Consider the following 13,797-nt stretch of genomic DNA (forward strand, 5'->3'; position numbering starts at 1 on the left):
CTGACTCAGCATGCAGTAGGGACCCGGTGACTTGGGAAGACCCACTTACTGAGGGTCCTGTCGTGGAGATCTGGATGAAGCCAACCAAGTCTCACTCTTTGAGCCTGTTTCAGAAGACTGCCCCTGTGCCTACGTGCCTATGCCCAGCTCTATCTCACAGAGCCGGCATTTGCTGGTATATGCTTTCCTTTAAGTACTCATACTGTGGACTGGATGGTCTTTCCCATGGGCCTCAAGGCTGCTTCTGTGCAGCCAGCATGGTGGCCCAAACCTTTCCACCTCTGGAGGCAGTGAGAAAAGATACAGAATGGAAGGGAGGTGCCGAGTGGGTGGGCACAGCACAGTGTGAGTCCTGTACCGTCACAGCAGCTGGTAACAAACTCCGAGCGTTTCAGAGCGGTGCATGGTCAGATGAAAAGATGAGCGGCTAGTGGACAGAGCATGTGCGACAGGACAGTGTGTGTGGCAGAACCGTTTGTGAGCTGAGGTGCTCCTTCTTCTTAAGACACTCCCATCTTGGGCTGCTAACATTCAGTCTTCAACACTAGTTCAAGGCACAGGACAGCTTTATCACACAGTGTGGTCTCCAACAAGAACCTGGCTATGCATAACTCTCAGGCCAGCCTGCCTTTCGTCTTGTGACTTGAATTACCCTGGACTAGGGTACCAGCAGTACCTGAGGCCTTGTTGACACTGTGGCTCGGGCAGGGGAGGTAGCAACTCTGTGGTCCCAGGCTATTAGCACAGCCTGCAGAACAGCAGGGTCCCCACAGAGACACAAGGATATGGATTGGAGTGTCCAGGAGAAAGCCACACACACACACACACACACACACACACACACACACACACTGCTAAGAAGCCAACAACATCATTTTGAGATGCATGGATCAATTCCTCTAAACCCCCCTCCCCACAAGCGAAGCAGGCACAGCAGCGCAGGCGCAGGCAGCGCAGCTTCACCTTCAGAAGTCCTCTGTGAAAGAAAGTTAGGCCTTTGTACAGCATGGCTGTGGGCTGGTTTCTGTTCAGCTCCAAGGACTGCTGAAAGTCCTCGTGGGCTGTCGCGTAGTCCTATGGAAAGGAGGAGGAGAGATAAGAGTGTGTGTGTTAGAATCTGGAATGTTCTCTGCTGTGGATGGACAGAGGGAAAAACCTCAGTGGGTCCTGTGCCCTTCTTGGCCTTGAAAGAAACACACGACGAAGGGGTCCAGCCAAAGCAATGCTTCTCACCCTGCTAACCGCTAACTGCTGTTCAGAGAGGCTCAATGTTAGCCTTCATCTCACCTTTCCAGAACCAACCAGACCATCTTTTCCACACTGGACACCTCTGAAATGGATGGGCTGTGGTGCAGCCTAACTGTGCCTTAAGTGAGGCTCTGCTCTGTACCTGCACTATTCTGCAAGCTCGCAGACACCGCTGGTGTAGGAACCGCTGTCAGACTGTTGCTGGATTCAGGCCTCCTAAACAGAGGGTCTGGAGGCCTGACAGGTTCAGACTGAGAACCAGATGAATTCAAGTTGCACCTCTAAGTAGAAGCTACAAACCAGACTGAACCCTTTTCATGCCAGTCTAGAATTTAATGCTGCTGACAGCCAAGCCTGGAGCCACGCTGGCTCTTACTATTCTCTATTGCATTTAATTTCTGCCAACGGCATAAACTGAACCTAGTAAGGAGGTGTGGACCAATCTCTATGGGGCAATCACCTCAGATATGAAGTACAAGGTCCCCCGGTGTCGGTACAGCCGTGCTGAAGGCTGAAGCTGAATAGCTTTAGTGAGATCATTTACGGCTTCATTAATTCGTCCCAGAGGGGACAGAATCTAGAAATCCAAAACACGCAATCAGGAAAAATTCCCAGGACCAGCCCTACACTGTCAGCACTTTAACTTTCCCACTCCACTGAACTGCACACTACTCACAAGTTCCCTGTAGCAGGCTGCGAACAATGGCCTCATGCACGCACAGGCAGATGCTCAGAAGAGCCACTATCTGCTTAGCGGGGGGTGGGGGGGGGTGGGGGGGAGCGGGGATGCTACTGACCCTACCCTAGGCACACCAGATTCTTGAAATAAGAACTCTTTGCTTATGCTGCATTCACCTTTAAAATAAAACACTGGCACACGCACATTCAACCACGGGGACAGACAGACTAGTCCCTGGCAGTTACAGCCCTTTACGGGCTCTCGCTCTTCTCCCTGTGGGAGTGAGAGCTGAAGGGATTCCTTGGGGCCTTGTCAGCCCCAAGCCCATCAACCACACTCAGCAGGGAAGCTGTCTGCCTGTTTGAGAAGCCCCCTAGGGTCATCACTGAGTCACTGTGGTCCAGGCAGTATGACAACCCTGATGAGAGCCCAGCACCCAGGAGGAAGTCACCGAGGCAGAGGAAAACCCCAGCGGGTCCCTGTGTCCGAGCACCTGACCCCAAGCTGCCAACCTTCCAGTGGTTTCTGTCCAGTGTGCTCTAGGGGAGGGCGTGTTCACCCTGCATTACTAATGGGTCACCTGCTCTGGAAGAGTTCAGCACAGCCTCAGATGGGGCCACCCCAAACATTAGCAGAAAGAGACAGACACATGGTTGTCCCAGGATGGGGTGGGGCGACCATGTGGAATGAAGAGCACCCCTACGCTCACTGACTCCTCAGTAAAAATATCACATCCTGTCCATAGTGATGGGTAATCAATACGCTTTCCTGAAATGCAGAGCGTCCTTCAAATGAACTCTAAGGCAGACAAAGGGAGGCTGCAATTTAGCTGTAGTGATCACGATGCAGTGATTGCTGGCTGTAACTGTCATAAATATTGCTACATATCATTTAGATAATAGAGAACTATTTTTCTAATCACCAATCTCATTTTAGATAAGCAATTAGCTTTGTCTTGGATGTGCAAATATTTAAACCTTACAAGTCTTAGCTGAATTCCTAGTTTATCAGAATCATTTCAGGCATCCCCAGAGTCCTGAAAGATCAGCAAGCCCACCCAGAGCTGGTGGGACACAGTGGCCATACCCGCCACTATTCCAGAGCCTCTGCCTGTGGGGACAGTATCCAGCCCAAGGGCAAGACCCAAAATGGACAGGCGAGGGACAAATCACGGAGAGATCAGATTAAAACCAAGTCCCCAATACAGCATAAAATTTTTAGAGACCAAGATTTCAAATGCTACAACCTAAGGACAAGACCTCTAGATATAGTCTTGGAGCAACTGAGCACTATGTTCCTGTACTTGCTATATCTCCTGGGGGGGAGGGGAGAAGTTAACCTGTATCCAACAACCGACTGTATTCATACCGACCACTTGAGCACATGTGACCCCAACAGCCCAACACTACTGTGAGAACACGGATTAAATCCAGAGGGAGTCCTGGTACTCTCAAGACTCACCCCACCCAGCTTCTGAGTAGGCAGATGCTACAGTCGCTCCCCATTCCTGTCTCCACCTGGAGATCTGCAGCAAACCTACCTGCTCGAGGTGTCTACGGAGGCAGGTGCACCACCCAGGAACTGCACATGAGCACATGCCGTTCATTTGTTCCCTCTCTCCTCCCTTCCACACCAGTGGGACCACTACTTCCAAGAGCTACGTATTTCAGGTTCTTCAACCCGCTAGTTACTTTACTGTTAAACTGTGTCACTTATCTCTGCACTACGGTGTACGGTGTCCCTTTAGTGAGCATCCACAGAAGAAGCAGACAACAGAACCACACCTTCACACCAGGGACACCACTCATTCCATGGCTGTCTGGTAACTGCTACCATGCTCACAGGCCTCGGGAACGGAAGTCAGCATAAAGGAGCATTCAAAGTTATAATGGTAATAATACAGTATTAGCTTCTGGATTTCAGCTAATTCAATAAGAGAGGGAGAAAGAAAACCACACTCACTTCAGCTCGCTGCTCAAATACCTCTGGACGGTCAGGTTCCAAGGCAATTACTCGGCTCAGTTCAAACAAAGCAAGCTCAGCATTCTTAATGTCCTTGAAAAGGTATTGTTAGCTTAGTATGAGACAAACTGCTGCTTGGACAGAGGCAAGATCTTCTGAGACACTAGCAGTGTGGTTGCCAGAGAAGCTGCTGCTTGGAGATGAACACAAACTTGGGGTCTGTACCCATGTTCTGCCAGGTCTGCTCAGGGAGTTATACCCAGGTCTCCCCACCCTCCAGGGTGGCAAACTGAACCTGGATGCTTAGCACCAGTTCACAGAGAGCAGATAATATGCAAACATAACCTAGATCATCTGACCGGTCTGCCAAGTTCTCTTCAGCATGCACAGGCTGATTTTATGCTTTAAAATGCACATTTAAGTCTCCACTAAAAACAAAAACAAATTTCATGTTGAGCTGTAAAATTTAGACAGACGGGGACAGTAAGCACCAGTAATCTGAGGCGACCTATGACTGTAATGGTCTTGTACCCTCAAAACCATGGTCACCAAGGCTGAGTTCATCTGGGTCCCTTGTGTCTCAGAAGGGTACAATTATAACTATTATATCAATTTTCTCCAAGCCAGTACCAGCTTAGTAGAATTTTTATACTTTAATAAATTTTAATTAAAATATTTAATTCAATATTAAAGACTTAATGATTTCAAAGTAAATATTACAAAAATGATAGTTGTGCCTCTGAGTTCTAGCTCATGCGACTGTTGTTAATTGAGAATCACAGAAGGGTTTGTGTACAACACTCTACATGTGCTGATCTTATGGGTACCCCCAACTCACTGAGCGGTCTTAGGCAAGCGCTCTTCCGGCATCCTCATGAACAGGACTCACCCTTGCCTCTCCCACCTTTCTCAGGGGAAGAAAGGGAACTACCTAGCTATGGCTACAAAGACTTTTCCCTATCTGCAAAACACCTAAAATGTAGCAAATAAAAATAGAAGCCGGGCTGGCGAGGTGGCTCAGTGGTTAAGAGCACTGGCCGCTCTTCCACAGGTCCTGAGTTCAATTCCCAGCAGCCACATGGTGACTCACAACCATCTGTAATGGGATCTATGCCCTCTTCTGGTGTGTCTGAAGACAGCTACAGTGTACTCATATAAGTATAATAAATAAATCTTTAAAAAATAAATAGATCAAAGTAACAGCCTTTGATCCCAGCACTCGGGAGGCAGAGGCAGGCAGATCTCTGTAATTTTGAGGCCAGCCTGGTCTATATATCAAGTTCCAGGACAGCCAGGGATACATGGAAACCCCGTTTCAATCAATCAATCAATCAATCAATCAATGATAATAAATGTCACATAGTTAAAAAATGTTCTTTCATCCAATCTGTTGCAACTGTAAAAGAAAACCAGGCTGTAGGTCCCACTGTGACAACCAGCCCTTGTCTCAGCATGGTTGGAAATGTCCTGGGAACACAGATCTAGCCATGGCACCTGGGGTGACCAACCGCCCTTCCTTCTCGTCTGTCCTGGCAGAGCTGACTGAATGAGAAGCAGGTCAGACAAGGCTTGGGTGCAGCAAGCCATGTGGGTGCGGTGGCAAGCGGAACTAGTACACACATACTCACATGTAGTCCCTTCTTTCCATAGGCTATCCCTCGGCCATAAATTGCACTAACCAGATCAGGCTCCTCCTAGTCAGACCAAAACAGAAACAGGTCAAAAACTAGAAACAAACAAAACAAGAGTCAGTTTCTGCTTAAAGCTAATTAATACTTCAAGAGACAGCTCTGTATCTTTACACTGCTGTGACCCTAGGTGATGCTGAGGGCCCAGATCTGAAGCCTGTTACCACCAACACTCACTGAGGAGACGTGCTGAGGACTTAACTGCACTGGAAGGAAGGAGGGAGGGACCTAGCACTGCCGAACTATCTCACTGCACACATGACCTCCTCGGCCTCTCTGTAACTGGTGCAGCAGCAACCACTTCTCACAGGGGACCCGGGAGCTCAGGAATCAGGGAGGTGTGAGCAAGTGATATCCTCATATCAATCCATGGTGCCCTGCATAAACCCATGACTTAACCTGATTAGGCAGAGTCCCCTCAGCCACAGGGAAGGCAGCAATGCTCTCCAGAATGTGCCGAGGAGTCATGGAATAAGATATCTGACTCAGTAGCCCAGTCTCCCATTCTTCCACTACTGCCTGCAGTCTCTCCACAGAGGACCCGCCGCCATGCTAGGGATGTGACCTCTCCTCTGGGTGGCTGGAAGGATTACCTGCTTAAGCTGAGCCTCTGCCCCAGTCATCTCCTGTCTGGATGCTTTGCTACAAGGTCCTGGTCCAACTTGAAGAGCTGCACAGAACCATCCTGGGCTGGGCCCGTCAGGGGAATATGCTGCTCAGCTTCTGACTCGAGAACTATGTCTGCCCACACTACTAACAGAGAGCACGTCCACACCCGTGCTGGTAAACGCAGACAGATGAAGGGGAAGGCACCATGTACTCAATTCTTAGAGCTGCTTATACAGGATGATGATCTGTGGTCCAGGGGCCCAGACAGCCATCTGGGACACTATGCAAAAAGTCACAGAAACTCAACCCCAATGACTGTACTGCTGCTTTCTCCTGGGACCGCTAGAGAGACAACAAAGTCGGGTCTGTGATCCGAGCAGTGGAGAGGACAGGCAGGAGAATAGTGAGTTTGAGGCTAACTTGGGCTTTATAGGTCCTACCCCAAAACAATGGCAACCCAAAAGATCTGAAGAGAGAGAGGCAACAAGAACAGGCCACACTCTGGTGATTTCCCATGGCAGAAACCTGCTTGGGTCCCTCCTGGCTCCCACAAAATCCTTAGCCTGTTGTCTGTAATCACTGTGTACCGGGCATGGAGGTTGTCTGTGTAACTGCTAAGGAGGAAGAAGGCCAAGTCACAGGGTCACAGGGGAGTGCAGGTTGTAATGACATCTTAGAGCAATCGATGTCCCTAGCAGGTGACTACAGGCATTGTGTGCACAGGAGAAACTACAGAAGCAGAGATGCTTCTGACAGAAGTGAAGGCTGTATACGACCCCATGTTCCTGAGAGCATGTGTTTCTTTTGATTATGGAAAACAAGCGTATGCAGTCATCCACAAACAAAAAACACACTGTAAGCAAGACATACTGCAGGAAACCAAGAACCACGCCTTTCCTGTGAAAAATGAACCCCACGCTCAAACAGGAAGGCAGAGCAGATGCTGCTGAGTGCACACAGGTGTGAAAGGGAACTGTCATGGTGCAGGAGCAGGAGAAAGGCAGAGGACCAGAAGAAAAACTGCCTGCCTGCTTCAGTAGAGATTTCCGTCCAGAGCAACACCGAGAACAGAACACAAGTTTGGCCTGGAGAGTGTCCTCTAGGACACTGTCCACTGAGCTCTCACAGGACCTAAGACAACATCTCAGTGGACAACAGGCTGAGGCTCAGATTCAGTGTGGCTCAAATGTACCAAAAAGACAGCTCTTCTGCAATGAACAGTTTACTGTAGGTGACCACAAACTGAATCAGAAACTGGTGCAAATAAACAATTACTCCAAAAATATCTCTCCCTCCCTCCCCCACCACAATGATCACCATGCCTCCTCCTGAAGAAACCTAGTCCATCTGGCTCTTCTGTGTTCACCAGGGTTCTATAGCTGTCTTCCTGTCTTCTGGATTCTTCTCTGTGCCCAGATGTCTGGGTGTTCTCGATATTATATTTCACACTGCCACCACAGTATGTAACACATGTATGCACATGCAGACATACGTGTGCACATCTCATGTGGGGACCAGGGAAGAATCAGTGCATTCAGACACTCTTGCTGTCTGCATGTGCTCAGTCACTGAGAGCTGCAGCAGCGAGGACATGCTGTGGAGCCCACAGAAACTAATGCTTAGCTCTACCCTCACTTCCACACTCCCACTTCATGCTCAGAAAACCAGAACTACTTCTCAGTCATTTCCCAGCACCCAGCTGGCCAAGACACCTCAGTCCTGTCCCCAAGGAGGTCTTTCATCCCAAGACCTTTCCTGACTGTCTAGAACCCTGTAATGAAGCGTGACTTCTCTTCCGGCTACTCCGTTAACTTGGAGCCTGTTGTTGGTGAATCAGGTTTCATGCCTGGAGACAATGCATAGCCACAGCACTCCTGCTGCATGTCAGGAAGAACAAGCAAAGCCAACACAGGATTCCTGCCTTCCTGGAGCACAGCCAAAGAAGGATCTCATACACAGGAGCAAGACAGAAAAGTACAGCCGGAACAGTGGAGGTGGTGGGCTACAGGGAAGAGCCCAGATCATCACCCAGACAGAGGGCAGGCTGAGAGGCAGGACAGTAGCTTCGGTTCAGGGCTTGGCTGTGGAGGGAGGGAGAGAGGTAAGGAACTGATTGCATTGTTCTGGAGTGCAACAGAAACTAATAGCAAAATAAGCCAGAAAACAACCCCACACTTCCCTGGCAAAGGAGAAAGCTTGCGTGTGGCTAGAACAGAGCACCAGGCAGAGGGACCCGGACCTCAGCGGTAGCAGAGCTGATGAAGGTGTGAACAGGGAGCAGGTGTGTGGAGTGCGAACTCATGAACTGAACTGGAAGAGCATTTGGAGCTGGGTGACTGGATGTGGTCCATGTGACAAAGATGGGATTCAGAAGAAAGATGTAGATGCTGAGCAAGATACCCTTTTGGAAGTCAGGGGTGGTGGGGCACTTGGAGGTGGAGGGAGAAGGATCAGGAGTTCAAGGCCAATCTCAGCTACAAAGCAAACTCAAGGGCAGCTTGAAATACTTGAAACCCTGTTGCAAAAAACACCAAACTAACTAAACACCTAGAGACGGAAATAAAAAAGTGAAGCCAAGCAGAAGCGGAACCTAGCATGGCAGTTTCTGTCTGTAGCCCCAGAACTGAGGCTGGAGGATTTGTCCAAGCTGGAGATTTGCTTCATGGGGGATGGGATGGGGATATACAGAAGACAAGTGGTGAGCCTGAGACCGCCGTGAGGGACAGCGCCGTGAGGGACAGCGCCCGTCCCTGGGGCTCTTCCCGTGGCTTCAGAACTCTAGACAGCCTGAAAGTCACATGGCGATGACTCTTTAAACATTCTTTGCACAGTGACAGTACCACATAACCTATAAATGCTAAGTTGTAAGTCTAACATATTTTAGCTGGGCACGGCGCTCCAGCCTGCAATCCTGGTACTGAGGTGGCCGCGGCTTCCACAGCCAACCAGGACTACACAGTGAGAATCCGCCTCAAAAACCAAGCAGGCCAACAGACAGAAGGGTCAAGGGAACCCGGCTTCAGTGTCTCATCACTTTCCACCCAGGGGAATCCAGGGTCTTCAAAGCATGTCTTCTCACACATGCACAGAACCTAGTACACAGCAAGTCTTACTACAGGTCAGATTTATTTATCAATAAATAAATACAGGGCGTGTACTGGACACTTCAGAGAACATGAGAGACATCAGGCTGAGGCTTGCTCTGCTGAGACTGTGCTAGCTAGTGTGGAGTGTGGGTGAGAGAAAATGGGGCCAGCTGAGGGTAAAGTAACAGACAGCACTCTGCCCCGATGCCTCTCAGGAAATGGCTCCTGGGAGCCTCCAGCTACCATGACAGAAGCATTTTATCAATAAAATACTTAAAACCTTAAAAAACAAAAACCGCTGTTCAGAAGTTGGTGAAAGTTGCAGTATTTAAGTGCTAATTAAAATAAGAAGGAAAAAAAAGGAGAAGGAGAAGAAATTGAAATACAGGCACACCAATAACTTCAGTCACCTTCAGCTGGGCTCTGGGATGGCAGGTCTGCCCACATGCAACCCCATTCAGCCCTCTTCACCACCCCAACCCCTGGCTTAATTCTCTCCTCCACACTGCCCCATCCCTGTGAGCATCCCTGGTCCACTAAGTCGGCCTTTTAGAAAATACTCTGTAGCAACACAGAAGGATGGATGATAACTGATATTTTGTAGCAACACAGAAGGATGGATGATAATTGTACTGTTGTGGTTGGTGTCTAGTGTTGCAACTCCTGAAGTACAGATCTTACTATTTTTAAAAATAGGTACAACTTACATTATCTATCCTTAGATTTAAATGTTAACAAGATGAAGCTTTTATTTATGTAATGTAGTAACTTTTCTCAAAAACAACAAATAAGTTTAAAAGATAAGTTAAATAAAAAACAACAAAAGACACATTATCTGTAAAAATGAGTTGAGATGAAGCACCAGTGTCTGAAAGTGCTGAGCACATACGACCAGCTTAGTCCTGTTCTTCAACAGGCTCGTCAGCATTTTAAGTGAGCTCAGGAACAGCTAAGCACAGTCCCCCACATCCCTTAGTTTCTGCAGCTGCAGCATCTTGGGGTCTGGCCACGGCCAAAGGGAACAACCGCTCAGACAAGGCAGTCCACGTGTTCCTCTCATGCTATAGTGACAGATGGAATGACTCAATTTCACACATGAGGAGCCACTTTACAGAGAACCTAGCTCTGGTTCCTAGCACCCACATGAGGTGGGTCACAACTATCTACGACCCTCTTCTGGCCTCCTTGGGCACCAGGTACGTATTGTACGTACAAGGAAGTCTTCACATAACACATACAATGAAATAATCTTCTTAAAAGTAAAGGTGACTCTTTCTTCTACCAGGAGGCTGGCTTCTAGACCTGAAAGTCACCGTGTTCACAGAGCACAGAGACACACATGAGGGATGCAGCATGGGCCACCGTTTGTAACATGACACAGATGACACAGACACCACAGGGTGTCTTCAGTTCTGTGGATGAAAGGTAAGACGCAAAGCTGGGCTGAGAATTACAGTCCATCACAGATGCCTGCCCCGCCAGCCCTGCCAGGGCCAAGGTGGCATAGGAAGTGGGCCAAGGCTCAGCATCCAAGAATGCCACTGCAACACACAGCCACACAGGGAAGGGATGCCGGTACAATGATGCTCGGTCAGCCCAGCTCAAAGTCAAGTCATTTCAGTCCATGGTGGGGGTTCACACAGAGTTCCAGTGCTGTGGACACAGAAAGGAGGAGTGACACATGTTCAAGGCCAGTGCAGGTAACCAAGTAAAACTCGGTCTCTAACGATGAGCAGATAGATGAATCAGCAATTTGCAGTGCAGACTGACGTTTGCAAAGCCTGCTTACTGGGGTTGGTTGGACACAGTGGTCCAAACCTGTAATGCCAGTATTCAGGAAGTTGAGACAGGATGGAGAATCTGAGGCTACTCAAGGCCACATAGTGAGATCTCTCTCTCTCTCTCTCTCTCTCTCTCTTTTTAATTTTACTTTATTTATAATGAGTACACTGCAGCTGTCTTCAGACACACCAGAAGAGGGCATCAAATCCCATTACAGATGGTTGTGAGTCACCATGTGGTTGATGGGATTTGAATTCAGGGCCTCTGAAAGAACAGTCAGTGCTCTTAACTACTAAGCCATCTCTCCAGCCCCAAGATCTCTTCTTAAGAGATAGAGAAAAAAAGATGAATAAAAAAAAAAAAACCCAAAAAAACACAGGTAACTGCTCAATTAGAGACAAGACACAAAGAAGACACTTCCTTGACAAACAATGGAATAAAGATGCAAATGAAAATCATGGGAACACCTCAGGGTCATACGCTGATGGCACAGAGCAGATGGATTCAAAGATGGGGCTTTACAACTGTGGAGATTTGGGTAGGTTTGGCCCTCCCGTGTTTGAACGCTTGGCTCATGGGGAGTGGCACTATTAGGAGGTGTGGCTTTGTTGGAGAAAGTGTGTCCCTGGGGGGAGGGGAGCTTTGAAGTCTCAGATGCTTAAGCCAGGCCTAGTGTGGCAGTCTCCTGCTACCTGCTGGTCAAGACGCACGGCTCTTAGCTACTCTCCAGCATCAGCCTGTCTGTACACTCTCATGCTTCTCACCCCAACAATAATGGAGTAAGCTGGCCCCAAATGTTGCCCTTTATAAGAGTTGTCATAGTCATGGTGTCTTTTCACAGCCATAGAAGCCGTAAGACAACAAGCTCTCTAGAACTCAAGCTTCACACCAAATAGCATCTCATCCATATAGCAACTTTACAACACCCAAACCCCTGTGGTGACCCTTGTCACTTCCCATAAGTAGAATCAGATGTTGCTGCTCTGTTGAGTATTAATGAACTCAAGAATGCCCAAATCTGTGTGAGGAGAGCTATCACAGTGTGATTTACTTAGGATGGTCACCAGCTTTAAGACAACTGCTGCACATCTGATTCCATACAAGGGTCCTACAGGTGGCAGGCAGAACTGGTTAGCACCACCATTAACAATCCTTAGAGACACTTAGCCAATTACAATTTAGAGAGGGCAAAGAGCCCAAGCAGCAACCGAAGTTCCTGAGAAGTTCAAGGTTCTAAAATTCTGGATAGAAAAAGGGATCATGGGATAAAAATCAGTTCCACTACACCAAGAAATCTGACCACTACATTTGCCAAAATACAGAAAGCAAGACTAAACTCATTTAAAGAGCAAATATGCTGTCAACACTCAACCTGAAGATACTGGTTTATGCAAAAGACCACCCATGTAAGAAAGTTCTGGTTAAGTGGAGTTAGCAGTATACTCTACATCTGCTGCTGCCTACTCGTCTAGAGTCACAACACACTGCTGACAGGGCATCAGAAGGAAACAATAAGGAACTCTTCAACACAAGCTTAATATGGAAAAGTGTTGACAAAAAATAAAGAGGACCAAAGTTTTTATTACATCTTCTGGGAAGATGGTAGGATTTGTTATTGAATCTTTGAATTTTCTACATAGAATAACCAACCATATGTTAAGAAGAAAAGTAACACAAGCCTAACCTGGACATTCCACTCTGTCCCCACCTAAAAGTACATAGATCCTGCATTTATCACTGTGTGGAGAAGAATGAAAGCATGGGGGAAGTCAGCAAGAGACTGACGGGGCAGTTGTACACTTCTACCCTGACACAAAATGCACTATGAAGGACTCCTGGCCCTCCCTTCCATACCTGAGCTGACTTGCAGTCTACATTGGCTGCATCTCAACCTAATGGAAACACTGTGTCGCTACTATAGACAGCATCTTACTGGCTTATGAATATTGTATCTCTACCTCAATGCCTCACTAGTTGTCTCAGAGTAATGGAAACATTGTATCACTACATCAATGTCTCACTGGTTGTCTCAGACTAATGAAAACACAGTATCACTATGGCAATGTCTCACTAGTTATCTCAGGCTAATGGAAACATTGTATCACCACGTCAATGTCTCACAGGTTGTCTCAGAGTAATGGAAACATTGTATCACTACTTCAATGTCTCATTAGTTATCTCAGACTAATGGAAACATTGTATCACTACTTCAATGTCTCATTAGTTGTCTCAGATTAGTGGAAACATTGTATCATTATTTTACTGTCTCACTGACTAACTTCAGTCTAAAGGAAAGTGTCCTTGCAGAGAGAAATTCCAATGATGGAACAGCACTGTTCTACATCTCTGCAGAGTGGCTAAAAATACTAATTTAAACACTAACACAAACTCTGTAGCATGTATATTTAGATCATAAAATACAAACAAAAATAAGAGTTAGGAATTAAATAACTTTAAAGTAGTAGAAAAGAACATTTAAAAAATTTTTTAATGTTTTAGTACTATCATCAACTACTATAATAATTAAAAAGAAAAAGATGAACTAAATGATTATACATCTGCGGGCTATTTGTACCACAAAAGAAAAAAAATTTTTTTTGTTCACATAAATGCTGGAAGTCCTTAGAGTGGAGGTACATGACTTTAATCCCAGCACTACCCAGTCAGCATAACTGTTGATGGGTTATCATTGAATGAGATAATGTCTTGGTGGCCAGAGTTGAGGTCAAAAGTGAACCAGGCC

General features: G+C 47.2%; 1 protein-coding gene across 6 annotated transcripts in view; it reads right to left on the reverse strand.

Annotated features, from left to right (window-relative positions):
- Positions 1-13,797, reverse strand: part of TTC13 (tetratricopeptide repeat domain 13) — a 50,930-nt gene that overhangs the window by 22,887 nt on the left and 14,246 nt on the right. For 2 of the 6 annotated variants that reach the window (XM_080936720.1, XM_080936719.1), the window contains exons 5-8: positions 5,518-5,583; positions 3,890-3,982; positions 1,709-1,825; positions 964-1,074 (exon numbers count right to left, since the gene is read on the reverse strand). The exons of 2 other annotated variants lie outside the window; for them this stretch is intronic. In XM_080936720.1, the coding sequence (XP_080792846.1) occupies positions 964-1,074; positions 1,709-1,825; positions 3,890-3,982; positions 5,518-5,583 (387 nt within the window). The remainder of the gene's footprint in view (positions 1-963; positions 1,075-1,708; positions 1,826-3,889; positions 3,983-5,517; positions 5,584-13,797) is intronic. 2 more of the 6 variants (XM_080936722.1, XM_080936721.1) reach the window with 1 other exon arrangement.

The sequence above is a fragment of the Micromys minutus genome (assembly GCF_963924665.1).
Source record: "Micromys minutus genome assembly, chromosome: 24".
In the NCBI taxonomy this organism is placed as follows: domain Eukaryota; kingdom Metazoa; phylum Chordata; class Mammalia; order Rodentia; family Muridae; genus Micromys; species Micromys minutus.